The 20,881-nt window shown below is 38.0% G+C and overlaps 2 protein-coding genes across 6 annotated transcripts in view; one reads left to right on the forward strand and one right to left on the reverse strand.

Moving 5' to 3' along the window:
- Window positions 1-16,792, reverse strand: part of LOC107137990 (IQ domain-containing protein H-like) — a 45,255-nt gene extending 28,463 nt beyond the window's left edge. For both annotated transcript variants that reach the window (XM_015480497.2, XM_048793676.1), the window contains exons 1-3: window positions 16,599-16,792; window positions 4,113-4,235; window positions 2,825-2,916 (exon numbers count right to left, since the gene is read on the reverse strand). In XM_015480497.2, the coding sequence (XP_015335983.1) occupies window positions 2,825-2,916; window positions 4,113-4,235; window positions 16,599-16,649 (266 nt within the window). In that variant the 5' untranslated portion in view covers window positions 16,650-16,792. The remainder of the gene's footprint in view (window positions 1-2,824; window positions 2,917-4,112; window positions 4,236-16,598) is intronic.
- Window positions 16,793-16,847: 55 nt separating this feature from the next.
- Window positions 16,848-20,881, forward strand: part of Aagab (alpha and gamma adaptin binding protein) — a 48,597-nt gene continuing 44,563 nt past the window's right edge. For 2 of the 4 annotated variants that reach the window (XM_015480498.2, XM_048793673.1), the window contains exon 1: window positions 16,848-16,993. In XM_015480498.2, coding sequence (XP_015335984.1) covers window positions 16,921-16,993 — 73 coding nt within the window. In that variant the 5' untranslated portion in view covers window positions 16,848-16,920. Of the gene's footprint in view, window positions 16,994-17,117; window positions 17,136-17,243; window positions 17,785-20,881 lie in introns of those variants that run through there. The other 2 variants (XM_048793675.1, XM_048793674.1) reach the window with 2 other exon arrangements.

A 20,881-nucleotide genomic window follows, 5' to 3' on the forward strand; every position in this document is an offset into this window, starting at 1 on the left:
TCCTCCTAAGTCTACCCTGGTTCTTTCCCAGTTGAACAGACCCCCCCCCCCCTGCAGTTTATTCCCTGTGTGGTTCTTCAAAGTACAGATTTAAAACCTCTTCATTTAAATTAGATGTGGGCTGAAAAGATGGCCTGATTCAAGATGCCACTTTCTCAGAAAGAGCTCCCTTTCCATTCCTGCTTACCTGAACTCAAGTACTACTTTACTATGAAACCTTCCCAGACCAGGGAAGCCCCTAGTAACCTCTCCATATTCTGATTTCCTGCTGTACTTATATCACCTTTTAATCATGTGCCACCATGCGCTGGCATTTGCACTGAGATTTTCTCCCGGATTAGACAGATCCTGAGGCAGCAACCTTCTTTTGAATTCCATAGAGCATCAGCCATTCTGCTACCACAAAGTACAGATTCACTTAAAACCTCCTGATTTAAATTAGATGTGGGCTGAGAAGATGGCCTGGTTCAAGATGCCAAAGTAAGAAAAAGAGGGAGGAGAGGAGAATGAGTTTTCAGACTCACTATACACCCAGAAGTTGGTAGAGACTGGGAGTCAGTGTGTCAATTATTAGAAAGGACTATTGATGACAGATAATATTCCTGTATCATGATGCCCTTATCATTTAATATTGCCAGGCCTTCCTGCTTCTCTAGGTTCCCAGCTAAAGATTGGAGTTCTGGGAGACTTTTCTCCTCTTCCCCATGTAGAGCATGTCATGTAATCACACACCAGGAATTTGCCAGAAAGGCAGAGGTTAGTTACTTAAAAGCTCTCCAGTTTTCTAAGAAATATGACAGAACTGAATCACACACAATCCATTCCTGTCTCTGCACTTGAATGTTTAATCCTTTGACTTTGGCTAACGATTCTAATATATGAAAAGAGGATTTCAATTAGTGAAGAGAATGTTGAGAGTTGAGAGAATAACTTTAAAATCTTAGTCAAATCCTTTAAACTCTATGATCTCATTTTATACATTTATAAAATAAGGATAATATTTATCAAGCCTATGACACAGTTATTTAAAGGATCAAATGATGTAATATAGATAAGTAAACTTCACGCACTATCCACAGAAGAAATAAAAGGATAAAGTATTACCATCAAGAGTAAGCATTTATTGAGGTCCTATCAAGTGCCAGACACTATGATAAACTAGGACCACTGAGGGGCTGGGGATGTGGCTCAAGCGGTAGCGCGCTTGCCTGGCAGGCGTGCGGTCGCTGCTCTTAAGACAATACAAAAGTAACTATCAATGTAAGATAGTTGGTGATGTATGCTGAGGAACTTATATGGGTGCTGAATGTTACGAAACTTCAGAAATAGTTTGGAGAGGTTAGGGAAAGCTTAATAGAGAAGATGGACCAAAGCTGGAACATGAATATAGAAGACTGTAGTGGTAGGTGGCTTCCTACATGGCCCCCAGTGTTTCTCACCCATGTTATCCATGCCTTTGGGTAATCTCTTCCCCTGGAGTGTGGGCTAAACCAATGGTTCCACTTTTAACAACAGAATAGGGTAGAAGCGGCAAGATATCACTTCTGGGATTAGTTTACAAAAGAACTACTGGCTTCCACGTAGGGCACTCTCTCTTACTTTGTAAATCCCTCTCAAGTCACCAGCTGAGAGAGACGCACATGTTGAGAAACCAAGCCTTCCAGTAACCATGTGAGTGACCTTGGAAGCAGATCTCTTCCTGTCCCTCACCCTCCTGCCCTTCCCACTCCTACAAGTCTTCAAAGGAGACTGCCCGCCAACACTTAGAGATCATAATCTTTTGAGAATCCCTGAGCCAGAGGTACTTAACTAAGCTGTGCCCAGATTCCTGAGGATAGAAACTATGAGGTAAGGATTTGCTGTTATAAGCCACTAAATTTGGGGTAATTTGTTACAAAGCAATAGATAACTAATGCAAGTGTCATCTATGCAGAAAGAATGAAATGGTGATGCATCTAGAGTCGTCTGAGATGACAGATGCTTGTGTCTGCAAGGAGGTCCGGAGAGAAATAGCAACACCAGGGAAGGGGTGTCCCTAACAAGGATGATGGGTACCTTTGGCACTGATGCCACAAAGCTCTGCTTGCCAATACTGAGTGCTGGGATTTGGCTGTGACTGTGGCTTTCCATGACTCCCTGTGCACTGTTTCTGAAATGTAACTTTAGTGTCATGTTACAACTTATGCTTGATACAGATATAAAACATGAGAGAGTCACAGGGTTTTTAAGCTTAGTACTACAGCTTAATCTACATTTATTCATTCATTCATTAAGGAGGCCAATGTAAGAAAGTCCAGTGAGGCAAGGTCACTTCTTTGTAAACTCAATCCTAATTTTAAGAACTCATCTTTAAGGATGTATTACATAATGGATATTTCAGCAAGCTTTATTATTTTTACCATGGACACCAAAATCATCTTTATAACAAGCATATGTAACATTCTAAAAACTGTAAATAAAGTATCAGGTGATGTTCAGAGTGTAAAAATGAGTTAAGTAAAAATGTTTCCTTTAGGAGTTGAATCTTAAATACCTTTCACTAAAAAAACAAACAAACAAACAACAACAACAAAAAAAAAAACAGAGTAACACTAAAATCTAAGACCCTGAAATAATTGTTATGGGGTCAAGAAGAACTCAATAGAAGGAACCTGCAATCAACTTCATTAGAGTCCACATTCGGCCACTTCCTATGCAAAACTTGCTAAAATTAGGAGAAAAATGTGATCCAAGAAAAACTTGCCTTTATAGTCATCTCACCTGGGAAAAGAAGTTACTTTTTAATTTTTTTAAATTTGGGCCTAATATGGATATTTTTACTTACCATTTGGAAGCCAGAGAAGACTGTAAGTTCTCATTCATAGGAGTCACTAATACATGATGGTTTACAACATCTAAATACTTCTCAATGTGAATCTGTTACAGAAAAGTCAAAGTTTAGGTCATTATGGTGGACTTAAGATCCTTAGCTAAATTACTTAGTTTCATTAGGTTAACACTCTGAATCGTGTAATTAAGCCAAAAAACGCAACATGCTATGTGTTATTCCATGCCTAAGGTGTCATTAGACATCTCAAGACCAAATGACTTCAACTAGCCTCAAAAACGTTAATAAACAACTGAGACTTAAAGCTTGAGTGACCTGTAGCATTTTTCACAAATGAAACTGCACAGTAGTCAGCGGACTGCTCAGCCAGGTGAATCTACAAGGCAATACAGACATGGAGTAACGTCTTTCTCTTACAGGGACTTCAAGCAAGCAATGAAAGAATGCATTTGGCCTTCAGGTAGCATAATTTAAAACGGTCAACCCAAAGACTCCAGCTGGGTCCAGCCCTCTCACCATCAGGTAAAATAGGACAATGATGTGCTAGTTTGAGGAGGATACAAAATACACCACATTTCTCACAGCCTCAGGAGCTGGGTGACAAAACTGATTACATAGTAGAGTGAAAGTCTGAAGCAATAGAACCACTGAAAGGCAGAGGTCTAGAAGATGGAGAGGGACCTTAGTTGGAGGAGGGCCCCCCTGGCTGACACATGCTGGCTTCATAAATGAACATTATCCTGGTCTGAAGGTTGGATTGTCCTGGATCTTAGGTCTGTTTATAATGATGAAGTCTCTTAACTAGTTTATCTCTCCATCCCCCAATTGGTACATTTCTTTGGTTTTAACCACTTGATTAACAAAATGATTTAACAAAAATGAATAGCTCAAAATATTTAATGGGAACACTCAACCCTTAATTTTTAGAATCCCAGTAAATTTGCTTAGTATGAATCCTTTTTGTTTAGACATATTGTTAGATCTATAGTAATTATTTTTTGGACTCTGAGTTCTTTTTATCAGACCACATTTTAGAATTTGCGGTCTTTCTGCCTCATTTTAGAAGTGGCCACTGCAAAGAATCTTACATTTCACCTCCTTCAATTCTTTGTGGAATCTGACAGGATGTAAATCTTAGCTAATGAGAACCATTATCAAAAAAAAAAAAAACCTGAATGCGAATGACCACCTGAAAATCCAACTCTGTTACAGAATCACACAAGGTCTTCTAGATGCTACTTTTTCTCCTTCCAGTATTTTATTCAATATCTAAAGCTCTACTTACTCTTAACCCCAGTTCAGTCCTTTGGATTGCTGTTTCAAGATTCTGAATATCTAGAGTCTCTCCTTTCTGCTCTGATGGGAATTTTGTTAATTTATCCTTTAATTGATGAAGATCTTCATGGACCTGTACATAGAAAAATTATAGAATAGTGAAAGAATGCTTTTAGTAGTTGTCTTACAGTTCTGTAATGGGCTTGAATTGCTAGAGCCACAGAGTTGATTTAGGTATTCATTGAAAAGGACAACCTCTAAGATTCTAGGACATTCTTTATTTAGACTATTCCATCTTTGTCTCCCAGAGTTTGGAGAATAAAGCTTTAATGCAATTTCTGTTTTACTTCTCTCATTAGAAATAGTAAAACTGCAACTTAAATGGCTTCTGCTCTCTCAGTTGGTAAAGGTGGGTGATGATATATTCGTGCTAAACTCCAGTTGCTCCAGATTGGTTAAGGTTAGAAAACAGAATGCTTCCAGCGGAGAGAGGACCTAGGGGAAGTCGTGCCTTTCAAGAGTATTGTAAATGTGTTGACAGGGGCTGTTGGTTTTCCATCCTAGCTGGATCTTCCCTACTTGCTGCCCTGAAGAAGCAGTTCTATAGGTGTGGGGGCTTTTTGCTTGATGTAGTGAGAAATGAAAATGATCCATGAAGAAAAAGCAACATATGTTATTACTTTAACATTTTCCTTCAATGAGCATTTTCTTTGGAAATGATGAACATCTCTCCAACATCAGGCACCCCCCAGAATCAAATGGGTACTATGAAATTACAAAGTGCAAGATTTTTTGCATTCATATTAGAAACTCAACTTCAGATAAATACAGATGGCACCAATTATTGTGTGGGCTGCTGCCACAAGAAAAACATTTTGTTATGCAAATTTATGAACCCAACACCTGCTTCAGCAATAGTCACACCAATAACAATCTGCAGACTGGGTTGCTAAAGGCATTTTGAAATGGTTACCTTTTCTCTGTTTGTATAACTGGACTCATACATTGATGTAGCCTATGTTATTGATTATTTGGGAATGTTCCCATGGAGCCAAGTACTGTATTCAAAAGATCAGAATGTGCATCTTTTCACTGACGGGCATCACCGTCTGGCAGACATATCTGGTCATTTGTACTCTGCACACTGTCATGTTAAGTCTTCGGGGCTCACAGATTGATATCTGAACACACCTACTGCTTGCTTGTAGGCACTAAGGATGAAGGTATACTTCTTTGGATTGTTTTGTCCCAATTACTGCTTGCAAACTCATTTACCATCTATTATTTGAAAACATTTGGAAAGTACAAAGAAGCAGTCCAAGGGCAAGGCCCATTTTAGGCCCTTATTTTTTTATTGGTTCCATCTTTTTAGTGCATTAGCTTTCTCTCCTCTCCTGTGGCGTTTGTAGCTGTGGATCTTTCTGTAATCATGTTTGTCAGCTGCTGGAGGAGTCAAATTGAATTGGATTACTCATCAGGATACCAAAACTTTTTGTTTTGTTTTTCGTCTGCCTCCCATGGAAAACAATGCTTTTTTTTTTTTTTTTTTTGGTACTGGTGATTGAACCCAGGGATGCTTTACCACTGAGCTACATTCTCAGTCCTTTGTATTTTAATTTTAAATTTTGAGACAGGGTCTCCCTAAGTTGACAAGACTGGCCTTGAATTTGCAATCTTTCTGCCTAAGCCTCCTAAGTCTCTGGGGTTACAGACATGCACCAATATGTCTGGCTATCAATACTTCTTTATAGAGTTGTGAGGTAATATGTAATAGTCTTGGTACATAGTAACAACTCAATAAAAAGCAGCCAAACATCACTCCCAGCTTTTTTTTTTTAATATTCCTTTAGTTGTCAATGGGCCTTTATTTCATTTATTTATATGTGGTGCTGAGAATTGAACCCAATGCCTCACACATGCTAGGCAAGCACTCTACCACTGAGCCAAACCCCAGCCCCAACTCCCAGCTCTTAATACTTATTATTCACATGATTTCCACATATGCTATTTTAATTTTTTTAGTTGTAGATTAACACAATGTCTTTATTTTTATTTATTTATTTTTATGTGGTGCTGAGGATCGAATCCAGTGCCTCATGCTTGTGAGACAAGTACTCTATAACTGAGCTACAACCCCAGCCTTTCATTTGTATTTTTGAACCCCCTAATTACTTTGTCAAGAAAAGAAAATTATGCTAGTCCTACAAGTTGTTGAATATAAAAGGGGTAATATGTATGAAAATGATTCAACATAGACTTTGGTGCCAGAGAGATATGAACTGGAATCCTACTTTCTCTTTTATTGAACTGAACTTGGGAAAGTTACTTAGCCTCATAGAGGCTTAGTGTTCTCATCTGTAAAACAGGATGATACAGCTGCTTCAGAATGGTGGCAAGAATAAAATGAGCAAAACTTTGTAAAGTGCTTAGTACAGGGTTAGCCATGTAGGAGGTCACAGAACAAACTTTGATTTTCCTCCCCTGAATTGAAAAATCCAGGAAAAACTCCTTGCACACAACTGATACTCAGTACATGTTCATTGAATTGAATGACCTCCCACAATCTTTCTCAAGAGCTTTTCATTTTTCTTGTGGATATTTCCTCCTCTCCTCTTAATAATCACCTATCTGTTGGTATAATTACAATAGAGACAAGCACTGCAGGAAATGTTACACAGACTAGGGTAGGAAGAAGCGATTAAGTTCTAGATCTCTATTCTCTCCCCAATGGGCCCAGTCTACCATACTGAAATTCCACATTACTCGTTTTTTCTTTCCATAAAATTTTCTACTTAGAGAAAGATTATGATTTTGAGTTAGGAGATGGAGCTATTCAATAAGAAGCCCTTGAAAGAGTTACTTGGGCCCTGGGTAGGCCTGAGTCCATCCCACACGGGGGGACTCCCGACAGAGCTCAGGCTTGGCTCAGACTGGCCTCGCTGACCTGTGAGGGAGCCAGGGCCCAGGGTAAGCTTGGGTCCACCCCATTACCACCACCTGGGAGGCCAGGTCAGATCCACTTCCATTTGGGACACTGCAGCCATACTCATAGCTTTCCCCATGCAGTAGCCTCTACCTTGGGACAACAGACAGGGCCTAGAAGCAGCTGCATCTTGGAGCAGGCATCCCAAAGCCAGTGTAAGGCCCGCCTTTCAGTCCCATCTCTGAGAGACGTTGCATCCACAATCTTGGGGCACCTCCACTGCTATCGCAAGTTACCACCTGCTATTGCCGCCACCACCTATAGTTGGAGTAGCATCCATTCTGGGGCACCAAGGTGACATACAGATAATCTGCACAGATACCACAAAATAATAGGGTAGAAACTGTAATACCTCAGATCCACACTACAAGTAAGGAAATCACATAGACAACATGAAAAAACAAGGGAGGAAAGTGCCCCAAACAAACCAGGATATTACAATAATAGAAGCCATGGACAGCACAGTTGATCAAATGTCAGAAAAGGAGTTCAGAATGTTCATAATTAAAATGATCTGTGAATTAAAGAATGACGGAAATGAGCAAATACAGGCAAAAATTGATCACTCCAACAAAGAGATAAGAGAGCAAATATAGGCAACCATTAATGACACCAATAAACAGATAAGGGAGAAAATACAGGCATCCATATCACATCAATAAACAGATAAGGGAGCAAACACAGGTAGCAAAAGTTACTTCAAGAAAGAGATAGAGATTCTGAAAAAAAAATCAGAAATCCTTCAAATGAAGAAAATAATAAACCAAATAAAAACCTCAATAGAAAGTATCACCAACAACTCTAAGATTTCCTCTCACTCCAGTCAGAATGGCAGCTATTATGAATACAAAAACAATAAGTGTTGGCAAAAATGTGGGGAAAAAGGTACACTCATACACTGCTGGTGGGACTGCAAAATGGTGCAGCCAATATGGAAAGGAGTTCGAAGAATCCTTGAAAAACTGGGAATGGAACCACCATTTGACCTGGCTATCTCTCTCCTCAGTCTATACCCAAAGGACTTAAAAACAGCACACTACAGGGACACAGCCATATCAATGTTTATAGCAGCACAATTCACAATAGCTAATCTGTGGAACCAACCGAGATGCCCTTTAATAGATAAATGGATAAAAAAATGTGGCATATATACACAATGGAATATTACCTGGCAATAAAAGAGAATAAAATCACGGCATTTGCAGGTAAATGGATGGAGTTAGATAAAATAATGTTAAGTGAAGATAGCCAATCCCCCCAAACCAAATGCAGAATATTTTCTCTGATATAAGGAGGCTGATTCATAGTGGGATAGGGAGAGGGAGCATGGGAGGAATAGACGATCTCTAGACAAGGCAGAGAGGTTGGAGGGGAAGGGAAGGGGCATGGGGTTAGAAATGAAGGTGGAATGTGATGGTCATTATTATCCAAAGTAAATGTATGAAGACACGAATTGGTGTGACTATATTTTGTATACAACCAGAGATGTGAAAAATTGTGCTTCATATGTGTAATAAGAATTGTAATGCATTCCACTGTCATATATAAATAAAAAAATTAATTTAAAAAAATAATAAAGAAAGAAGTATCACCAACAGACTAGATCACTTGGAAGACAGAATGTCAGATAATGAAGACAAAGTATACAATCTGGAAAATAAAGTTGGCCACACAGTGAAGTTGGTAAGAACCATGAGAAGAACATCCAAGAATTATGCGATAGCATCAAAAGACCAAATATAAGAGTTATTGGGATAGAGGAAGGCACAGAGTTTCAAACCAAGGGAATGTACAAGCTCTTCAATGAGACAATATCAGAAAATTTCCCAAACATGAAGAATGAATTGGAAAATCAAATACAAGAGATTTACAGGACACCAAATGTACAAAATTACAACAGATCTACACCAAGGCACATTATAATGAAAATGCCTAGCATACAGAATAAAGATAGAATTTCAAAAGCTGCAAGAGAGAGGAATCAGATCACACATGGGGGAGACCAATTCCTATCTCAGCATATTTTTCAACCCAGCCCTCAAAGCCAGGAGATCCTGGAACAGTATATACCAACCTCTGAAAGAAAATGGATGCAAGAATCTTATATCCAGCAAAATTAAGCTTTATATTTGATGATAAAATAAAAACTTTCTGTGATAAACAAAAGTTAAAGAATTTACAACTAGAAAGCCTTCACTACGGAACATCCTTGGCAAAATATTCCATGAAGAGGAATTGAAAAACAACAATGAAAATCAGCAAAGGGAGGAATTACACTAAAGGAAAAACTAATCAAAGGAGAAACCAAGTCAAGTTAAATACCAGAAATAAACAAAAATGACTGGGAATACAAATCATGTCTCAGTAATAACCCTGAATGTTAATGGCCTAAACTCACCAATCAAAATACATAGACTGGCAGATTGGATTTTTAAAAAAGACCCAAAAATATGCTGCCTCCAAGAGACTCATCTCATAGGAAAAGATATCCACAGACTGAAGGTGAAAGGTTGGGAAAAAACCCATAGCATTCACATGGACTGTGGAAGCAAGCAGGGGTTTCCATCCTCATATCAAATAAAGTAGACTTTATGCCAAAGTTAATCAAAAGGGATAAAGAAGGATATTTAATACTGCTTAAGGGAAACAGTCATCAACAAGACATAACAATAATAAATATATATGCCCCAAACGATGGAGTATCTATGTTTATCAAACAAACTCTTCTCAAGATCAAGAGTCAGATAGATCACAACACAATAATTCTGGATGACTTTAACACACCTCTTTCACCACTAGATAGATCTTCCAAACAAGAGCTGAACAAAAAAACTATAGAACTCAATATTATAGAATATTTCATCCTTCAATGAGCAAATACACTTTCTTCTCAGCAGCACATGGATCTTCTCTAAAATAGACCATATATTATGCCACAAAGCAACTCTTAGCAAATATAACAAAAGTTGAGATACTACCCTGCATTCTATCAGATCATAATGGAATGAAATTAGAAATCAATGATAAAATAAAAAATAAAAACTACTCACACCTGGAGACTAAATAATATGCTACTGAATGAACAATGGGTTGCTAAAGACATCAAGGAGGAGATTAAAAAATTCTCAGAAGTGAATGAGAACACAAGCACAACATATTGAAATCTCTGGGACACTATGAAGGCAGTACTAAGACAAAAGTTCATTGCATGGAGTTCATTCCTTAAAAGAAGAAAAAGTCAACAAATAAATGACTTAACATTACATCTCAAAGTCCTAGAAAAAGAAGAACAAATCAACACCAAAAGCAACAGAAGATAGGAAATAATTAAAATCAGAGCTGAAATCAATGAAATTGAAACAAAAGAAACAATGGAAAAAAATTCAAAACTAAAAGTTGTTCTTTGAAAAAGTAAATAAAACTGACAGACCCTTAGCCATGCTAATGAAGAGAAGGAGAGAGAAAACTCAAATTACTAACATACGTGATGAAAAAGGAAATATCACAACAGACACTATAGAAATATAGAATATAATTAGAAATTATTTTGAAAACTTGTACTCCAATAAAATAGAAAATATTCAAGGCATTGACAAACTTCTGGAGTCATATGATTTGCCCAAACTGAATCAGGATGATATACATGATTTAAAGAGATCAATTTCAAGTGATGAAATAGAAGCTGCCATTAGAAGCCTACCAAACATGAAAAGCCCAGGACTGGATGGATACACAGCCAAATTCTACAAGACCTTTAAATAAGAACTAATACCAATAATTCTTAATTTATTTCAGGAAACAGAAAAAGAGGGAGCACTTCTAAACTCATTCTATGAGCTCAATATCACCCTGATTCCAAAACGAAGCAAAGACACAACAAAGAAATAAAACTCAAGACCAATATCTCTAATGAAATAGATACAAAAATTCTCAATAAAATTCTGGTAAATTGAATACAAAAACATATCAAAAATATAGTACACCACGATCAAGTGGGGTTCATCCTGGGGATGCAAGGTTGATTCAACATAAGGGAATCAATAAATGTAATTCATCATATCAATAGACTTAAAGATAAGAACCATATGATCATCTCAATAGATGCAGAAAAAGCATTTGACAAAATATAGCACAACTTCATGTTCAAAATAATAGAAAAACTAGGGATAACAGGAACATATCTCAACATCATAAAAGCTATCTATGCTAAGCCCCAGGCCAACATTGTTCTAAATGGAGAAAAAAATGAAAGCATTCCCTCTAAAAACTGGAACAAGACAAGGATGCCCTCTTTCACCACTTTTGTTTAAATCAGTTCTTAAAACACTGGCCAAAGCAATTAGACAGAGAAAAGAAATTAAAGGGATACCATAGGTAAAGAAGAACTCAAATTAACACTATTTGCTGATGATATGATTCAAAAGATTCCACCAGAAAACTTCTAGAATTGGTAAATGAATTTAGCAAAGAAGCATGATACAAAATCAACACCCATAAATCAAAGACATTTCTGTATACCAGTGACACATCCTCTGAAAGGGAATGAGGAAAACTACCTCATTTACAATATCCTCAAAAAAAAAAAAAAACTTGGGAATCAACTTAATGAAAGAGGTGAAAGACCTCTACAACAAAAACTACAGAATGCTAAAGAAAGAAAGAAGACCTTAGAAGATGGAAAGATCTCCCTTGTTCTTGCATAGGCAGACTTAATATTGTCAAAATAGCCATACTACCAAAAGCACTATACATATTTAATGCAATTCCAATCAAAATCCCAATGAAATTCCTCATAGAAATAGAAAGAGTAGTCATGAAATTCATCTGGAAAAATAAGACACCCAGAATAGCTAAAGCAATCCTTAGCAAGAAGAATGAAGCAGGTGGCATCACTATGCCAGACCTTAAACTATACTTCAGAGCAATAGTAACAAAAACAGCATGGTATTGGCACCAAAATAGACTGGTAGACCAATGGTACAGAACAAAGGACACAGAGACTAACCTACATAATTACAGTTATCCGACAAAGGTGCCAAAAAACAGCATCTTCAACAAATGGTGCTGGGAAAACTGGAAATCCACATGTAACAAAATGAAATTAAACCCTATCTCTCACCATGCACAAAACTCAACTCAAGTGGATCAAGGACCTAGGAATTAAACCAGAGACACTGCGCCTATTAGAAGAAAAAGTAGGCCCAAATCTCCGTCATATTGGATTAGGCCCCTACTTCCTTAATAAGACTCTTATTGCACAAGAATATCAAGAATCAATAAATGGTCTGAATTCAAACTAAAAAGCTTTTTCTCAGCAAAAGAAACAATCAGTGAGGTGAATAGAGAGCCTACAATTTGGGATTTGGGAACAGATTGCACAAGAATATCAAGAATCAATAAATGGTATAAATTCAAACTAAAAAGCTTTTTCTCAGCAAAAGAAACAATCAGTGAGGTGAATAGAGAGCCTACAATTTGGGAACAGATTTTTACCACATACATGTCAGATAGAGAACTAATTTCTAGGATATATAAAGAACTAAAAAATCCTAACACCAAAAAAAAAAAAAAAACCCTCAAAAAAACAAACAACTCCCCCCCGCAAAAAACAAACAAACAAACAAAATAACCCAATCAATAAATAGGCCAAAGAACTGAACAGACACTTCTCAGAAGAAGATATACAATCAACAAATATATGAAAAAATGTTCAACATCTCTAGCAATTAAGAGAAATGCAAATCAAAACTACTCTAAGATTTTATCTCACTCCAGTCAGAATGACAGCTATTATGAATACAAACAATAATAAGTGTTGGCGAGGACGTGGGGAAAGAGACATTGTTGGTGGGACTGCAAAATGATGCAGCCAATATGGAAAGCAGTACGAAGAATCCTTGAAAAACTTGGAATGGAACCACCATTTGACCTGGCTATCCAACTCCCTGGTCTATACCCAAAGGATTTAAAAACAGCATACTACGGGGACACAGCCATATCAATGTTTATTGTGGCACAATTCACAGTAGCTGAACTGTGGAACCAACCTAGATGCCCTTCAATAGCTGAATGGATAAAGAAAATGTGGTATATATACACAGTGGAATATTACTTAGCATTAAAAGAGAATAAAATCATGGCATTTGCAGGTAAATGGATGGAGTTGGAGAATATAATGCTAAGTGATGTTAGCCAATCCCCCCCAAAATAAATGCTGAATATTTTCTCTTATTGAAGAATGCTGATTCATAATATGGTGGTAGAGGGAGTATTAGATAAACTATAGATAGGGCAAAGGGGAAAAGGGAAGCAGGAAGGGAGGGGGAATGAAGGTAGGAAAGACAGTGAAATGAGATGGACATCATTACCCTAAGTACACGTATGAAGACACAAAAGGTGTGACTCTTGTTTGTGTACAACCAGAGATATGAAAAATTCTGCTCTATATGTACAATGTGAATTGTAATGCATTCTGCTATATAACAAATTGAAATTTAAAAATGAAGATAAAACATAAAAAAAGAGTTAATGCAGCAAAGATTTGCTCTAGAATTTAAAAGAGCCATAGAAACAGACTCCATCTAGTCAGAAGCCAATGAAATTCCATTGTTCATCTCTGCTAAAAGCAAGTTTGAATTCTCCTCATCACTTTCAACTTATCTTTCACACCATTCTCATTTATATTATATGCTCCTTGCAAATCATACACAGGAAGTAGACAAACGAAGCTTACTAACTTAAACAAAGATTATTTCAGAAACATGCCATAACCTACTTAAGGATCAACAGCTACTGAATGTATCACCCTGGGCAAGTTACCTTACTTTCTTTTGTAAACTGGGCTAAAAATAACACCTGCCTAGTAGAGTTATTTTTGGGACTTAATGAGATCCTCCAAAACTCTCAGAACAGCCTGTCTTTCAAAATATGTTGGCTATTATTTTTGTTATATAATGCTGATTGTCATTACTATAGTAAAACTTCTGAGGAGTTGAGGAAAGATCCAGCTAAAATGCTAAAAATGTCTGATTTATATATAAACTTGAAGAAGTAGTTCATAGAACGCTGCCTACCAGAACTCTGTGTGGAGATGTTAATCATGTTCCTGAATCAAAAATGAAAAAGTGGATACATGATCTGACAGTGAGACAGAATATTCATGATCAGAACTATCTGTGAAAATCCAAACATTTAGGCATGTTTTTTCATAAGAAGTCACAAAAAGAGTTTATGATCCCAATAGAGTAGCACAATTAAAAAAATAAAAACTTATTTTTTTAAACATGGATGAAAATGGTATGATTGATTTTATTGTATTGCCTTAGACTTATTAATTAGATTGAGATTTCTGGTTTTATCTAGTTTTTTTTTTTAACATACAGGAAGGAACACAACTATAATTAGAAATCTCTAGATTGTTACATTTTTTAAAAGCATGGGACATAGAGAAATACAGAAATAAATACTTATTTGTTTCTATTTATTAAAGTCTATGATCAGAGCCTTGATTATTGTATTTAAATATTTTCTCTAAAGTACTATAGTCATGTTCTCAAAATACCACTTTTACTATTAATTTACGTTATTCATTTACAAAAATGTTTTCTACATAATGCTAAATGTTAGTCCAGTGCCATTCATTTTTGATCAAAGTGTAGATTATTGTAAACTGAACTCATAAAATTATTATCCATCATCTATGGGCCTAACCCTGGGCTGTGTACAATGGGATACCCAAAAAAGAAAAGGAAAAAGAAAAAGAAATAACAGATTAGAACCACAGGGGAACCAGGTGTTCCTCATTTGTCTAATAGAAGCACTCATAAAGTTCCATTTAAGAATGAAATAGTATTAGCTACACCTGGTGGTACACACTGGTAATCCCAGTGGTCTGGAGGCAGGAGGATGGTGAGTTCAAAGCCAGCATCTGCAAAAGCCAGGCGCTAAGCAACTCAGTGAGACCCTGTCTCTAAATAAAAATACAAAATAGGGCTGGGGATGTGGCCCAGTGGTCCAGTGCCCCTAAATTAAATCCCTGGTACAAAATACACACACACACACACATAGAGTTTTGATTAAAAAAAAACCAGATTAACAAATTTTCCTTTTCTTTCAGGAAATTCAAATAGAAATCAGCGTAAAGTTAAAAGAAATGTACACAAGACTAAATATTGTTAAAGGTTAAGAGCCCAGACCACAAATAATAGTAACATTTATTATTATACTTTATATGCTATCCTATATTTTAATCCTTATAAGGCTTCTATGAGGGAGTCTTGCAAGGATTAAAGACTCCTACAAGGGAGGTCAGATCATCTTCATTTTATATTTGAGGAAATCTAACATTTAAAGAGGTCAAGAAATCTCTGTAAGATGACAAAGCTGATGAGTTGGTGGAACTATTCCAATCCAGGCCATCTGACTCATGCCTTCATATTTAACCATTAACCAGTACATGCTTAATATATACATTATACAAATATATGTCTGTAAATATACAAAGCTAATGGTTGGTTAAGAAAAGTTCAGTAGAAAAGGCAGGATTTAAATGCCTAGAGGAGCAAAAAAAGAGGTGAGGGGAGACTTTCTTTTATACCAGGAATGATGGATATAAAAGGTTTGAGGGCCTGAGGGTGTAGGGCAGTGGTAAAGTGCTTGCCTGGCATGCAGTGAGGCCCTGGGTTCAAATCTCAGTTCCGACAAAAAAAAAGTTTGAGACGTGTGCTTGCATTTTCCATGTAAATGGGCCTACCCACCGTACTCATCTTTGGTCAGTTTCCTTTCCATAACATGCAGATAATAATAACAGTACTTAACTGATAGTCTTGTTGTAAGGGTAAATGAGTTTGAAGTAAACACAGCACTTAGAATGGTGCATGATATGTGGTAAATACATTAGCTTTGATTATTGTGATTTTTTCTTTGAAATCACCCTTAAGTTTATATTTTACCACACAATCTAAATTAGTGACTCTCAAATTTGAGCGTGCATTTTTTTAATGTGTCACACTTCTATATTTGAAGTGTTTACATGATTTGCAATCCAAGTTATCTTAATTATTTTTATTTGTGTGTTTTTAAACAAGGGACATTTAAGATATTTAAGTTAAGAAAACCAGTTTACATATTGCACTTTCTCCTTACATTTCTTATCACTTCCCAATGTCTCTAATTTGCCTCTGCTTCACCCCTTCAGGCATGGGTTCAAATTTCTCAGAATATAACATTTTTAAGCAGTGCTACCACATAAGATGGATTTTTTTGAAGGACAGGTGGTTGGTGTGAACGGTTCTACCAGAGGCGGGACGGTAGTGGTTGGGCAGCACCACCTGCAGGGTAAGGCACAAGCGGCCGGTTATGGTGGCTCTGGGTGGGCATTTTGGTGAAAACCTTTCTCCTTGGAGGCGGACTCGGGGCGGCGCCCCAAATGTGTGGGAACTTGTGAACTAGCGCTGCTGGGCCTCGCTCCGAAGTGTCGTAGCTGGGCAGAACTAAGGGAAGCCCGTTTCCCACCTGGACTAAGATGGATCCGATGGGGTCGTAGTTTTCAGTCCCCTGAGCCATGGTTAGGGCCGGGGAGGGTTACCTCCCTGCGGAGGCACGGCCTCCAGCTGCAGAAACCTTCTGTGGGGGCGGGGCGATCGTTCCCAAGGCAACACTATGCACCGCCCGGCCAGTCCCATGCCAGCAGCCGAAGGGGGTTGAGGGTGGAGTCCGTAGCCGCTCCATTCGAAGAACGCGTTCTTTCCGGTGCATCTCACCCGCGCGCCGGCGGCAGTTGGTGCAGCCCAAGGCGGAAGTGGCTCCCGGACAGAACCGGCTTGCTAGCGCAGCTATGGCTGCGGGCGTCCCTTGTGCGCTAGTTACCAGCTGCTCTTCCACCTTCACGGGAGACCGGCTGGTCCAACGTGAGTAGTGAGGCACCTCGGCCGACCTCCAAAGCCCCCGAACCTCGGGGGCGACCACCCAGGACCGCGGCCTCGTTCTGGGCCTTGTAGCCGCGATGGGCCCTGGGCTCCTCCCCCGCGGGGCGATGCCGCGTCTCCCCAGGTGTCTGCCCTTTGCCCTTAAGCTTTCCTGCCGCCACCCGACCCACACTGCTTGCATTGTGGCTTTTTGTGTAAAGTGGGACTAATCCCTGCCCGCCCAGCCCATCTTTTGAGATGAACCTGAAGGTGTCCTGCAAATTGTGCTGAGTTGCACGAGTTTAAGATGCTAGAATTGTTGTTGTTGTAATTTTTGTTGCTCTCTCTGCTGCTGAGGTACAGAGATGTTTCCTCTGAATGCTTGACTAGACGTATAAGGACTTGTTAGCTTTGCCCTCTCCACTTTTAGCAATTAACTGCCTTGCTTTCTTCTGAGGCGTGGATTCTCCACTAACATTAGTTATGGAGTTCCATACATCTTGTTTTGCTTCTGGATCCTCGGCGTGGCTCTCAAACTAAGTAACTTTGTGTTTGTATTATGCACACTCTTTGCCCATGCTGAGCGCACCACCGAGATTACACCCCCATTCCCCAAACTAACTTTTAAGGAAATCTTTTTAAACACGACCAATGTAGTTGTGAGACTAGGGAACTGGATCATAGGCCAACTTATCACTAAAGGACTCTGTGAAGTTGAATCTGCATAATTCAAAATTTCTATTTTATATGTATGGTTTTGAATAAAAAACTGCCTCATAGCTATATAATTGTGGGTAAGTCACTTGACCTCTGTCCTTGTTTTCCTATCTGTAAAATGAGAATAATTTTCACAAGACTGTGCTTTACCTCAGAGGTTGATATATTGTAAGCATTTCATAAATCTTAGGAATTGGTATGTTATCCCTCTCTCTTTTTTTTTTTTCTGGGGGAGAGGAGGGTACCAGGAATTGAACTCAGGGCATTTTACCACTGAGCCACATCCTTAGCCCTATTTTGTATTTTATTTTTTATTTAATTAAATTTTTTATTTATATATGACAGCGGAATGCATTACAATTCTTATTACACATACAGAGCACAATTTTTCATATCTCTGGTTGTATACAACGTATATTCACACCAATTCGTGTCTTCATTCATTTACTTTAGATAATAATGTCTATCACATTCCACCATCATTTCTAACCCCATGTTCCCTCCCTTCCCCTCCAACCTCTCTGCCTTATCTAGAGTTCCACTGTTCCTCCCATGCTCCCTTTCCCTACCCCACTATTTAGAGACAGCTTATCACTGAGTAGCTTAGTGCCTCGCCATTGCTGAGGCTGGCTTTGAACTCACCATCCTGCCTTGGCCTCCCAAGCCCCTGGGATTTCAGACATGCACCACTGTGCCAGGTATATGTTATCTCTCTAACCCTCAGTTTCCCGATTCCTAGAATAGGGCTTATGAACCGGGTGTTTTGAAGGACAGGTGATTCCACAGTTTGAAAGCACTTTGTAAACTGTAATCCATCATACAATTATAATTCTTCTCTACATCTGTCAGATGATAAAATTAGGCAAGATAGCCCTCCAGCACAAATATTCTGATTTAATTATTTGTGATCACTTAGAAAGTTCCTTGCTAGTTTAAAAATTTAATTATAACACTTACTAAATGATAACTGTTTTAATTATGCCATTTCCTTATCTCTAAGCAGTGTTCCTCTCTTCCCTCTTATCCTTTTTTATGGTTTCATTGTAAAACAAATTTTACTCACTTAGTAAAATTTAATATGGAGAAAAGAAAATGTCAACCAAGTTCATTATCCAAACACAAAGAATGAACTTGATTCAATCTTCTTTCAACCCTTCTTTCCAATGCATAGTTCTAAAAGAAAAAATAATTGTAATTACATTTCATATATAATTTTTATCCTGATTTTTTTCTTTTATTTGTAGTGCCGAGGATCCAACCCAGGGCTTTGGCCAGGCTAGGCGAGTGCTGAACTACTGAGCTATATACACAGCCCCTATCCTGGGATATTTTTTACATTCCATCAAAAATTAGTTTCCATTATGTAGTCATCTAGTGGATATACAAGTATTTGCTCAAGATTCTTAAGACTCTTGGCTTATTTAACTTTGCAAAAGACTTAAATGTGTTTGGATTCCCATTAGTGACAGATAAAAGTACTTTCAAAGACAGTCTCAGGATGGCTATAGAGCTGTCATATGCTTTAAAGATCAGAATTGGCAACCAGTGGTCTTTGCCTTAAAGGATCTGATGACTTGTAGTTCCCAGTTAGTAACATTTTACTTCCATGAAGTTGTTACAGAAGCCTAGGTAAGCTTCAGGGTCCTCAGCTGACCAGGTTCTGCCACTTTTTGCCTTGAGAGTCCAGAGACCTGAGTGATGATGAAGCCAGAAAAGAATTTATTATTCATTGTGGTCAGAGCCACACTGGGAAGCAAGGGGACTAGCATCCTACCCCTGTCATTGAGGTACTGACAAGAGCTTCAGGTTGGTAAAGGGAAAGGAACAAAAAGGGGAGTGCGTGAGAAGTGTGCATAGTGAAGCAAACTTGTTCAGACTATGTCATCTGGTTGATCATTATCTTGGGTCTGATTCTGCTGGGATGTCATTGCTTTAGGGGGCAATGGATTACTCTTGCTTCAAAGAACAGCTTCAGTTCTTATCATGGGGTAATCTCTCCTGCCTAGGGGCAGTCCCATCATGGGCAAGCATCCAGGAATGCCTGCTGACTATTCCTGGTATCTTGAAAATATCTAGTTACTCTCATATCTTGGTGTCTTTAGTCTTGACGGGGGATAAGGTAAGGTAAATGTAGTGACAAATTAATTAGTAAAATTAATTCTGTGAAATAATCCATTTTATTTCTGAATGTAAAATGTCTCAGGTAACTCCAATTCATGTTAAATTAGATGACTTTTTCTTTCTGGCCTCATTAAGGTTAATGTAGTGACAAAGTAAGAATAGTTAGTGTGCAGATTACTTGAGAAAGTAGTGCATCAAGAAGAGGAAACTTTTAGGGTCCTCCAATTTCTCTTCCTTTCAACATCTGATCTATTTTAACCAACAGTGGGGAATATTTCATAACCAAATAACCAAGTTTGTTAGAAATACTTAAAGTAAGAATCAGTAGGTTTCTACTATGGATAAAGTACTTGCGTGGACTTTGGGAGAAACTTTTATTTTTCCATTTTTGTTACTCACAGGCCTTATTTGCAGTATTGTGGTGCAATATCATACATCAACTAAAAGAGGCTTTACTTATTACCTTATAGTGTAGACTTTAAAAGGAAACGGAGACTCAAGACACTTGGGGAGCTTGTGCAAGGTTATGTAGAGAGTTGAGATCAAGTGTCTCTATTCTAGGGCCAGAGCTCCTTCCATCTCACATATATTTCATGCACATTTTACTTTTTTTTTTCTGGAAAAGTGTAATCTGATAAATAGTTATTAAACAGAGCTGTTAGATGTGGTGATGCACACCTGTAATCCCAGCAGCTCAGGAGTTTAAGGCAGAAGGATTGCAAGTTGGAAGCAAACGTGGTCACTTAGTGAGACCCTGTCTCAAAATAAAAAGTAAAAAGAACTGGGTGTGTAGCTCAGTGGTAGAGTATTCCTGGGTTTAATTTCTATACCACAAAGCAAAGAAAAACAAAACAAGACAGACAACAAAAAAAACCCACAGAGCTAATCTCTGTTCCAGTTACTGCAGCTAAAATGATGACTGAGATATTATTCTTGCCCTCAAGAGGAATGTAGTGGAAATGTATAATCCATCTTTGAAAATGTTAAAATACAGGTATCTAAGTTTTAACATCTTACTCTTCTTCCATGGAAGGAACTTTAGAGAGTCCCTGG

The sequence above is a fragment of the Marmota marmota genome, unplaced genomic scaffold (genome assembly GCF_001458135.2).
Source record: "Marmota marmota marmota unplaced genomic scaffold, marMar, whole genome shotgun sequence".
Classification (NCBI taxonomy): domain Eukaryota; kingdom Metazoa; phylum Chordata; class Mammalia; order Rodentia; family Sciuridae; genus Marmota; species Marmota marmota.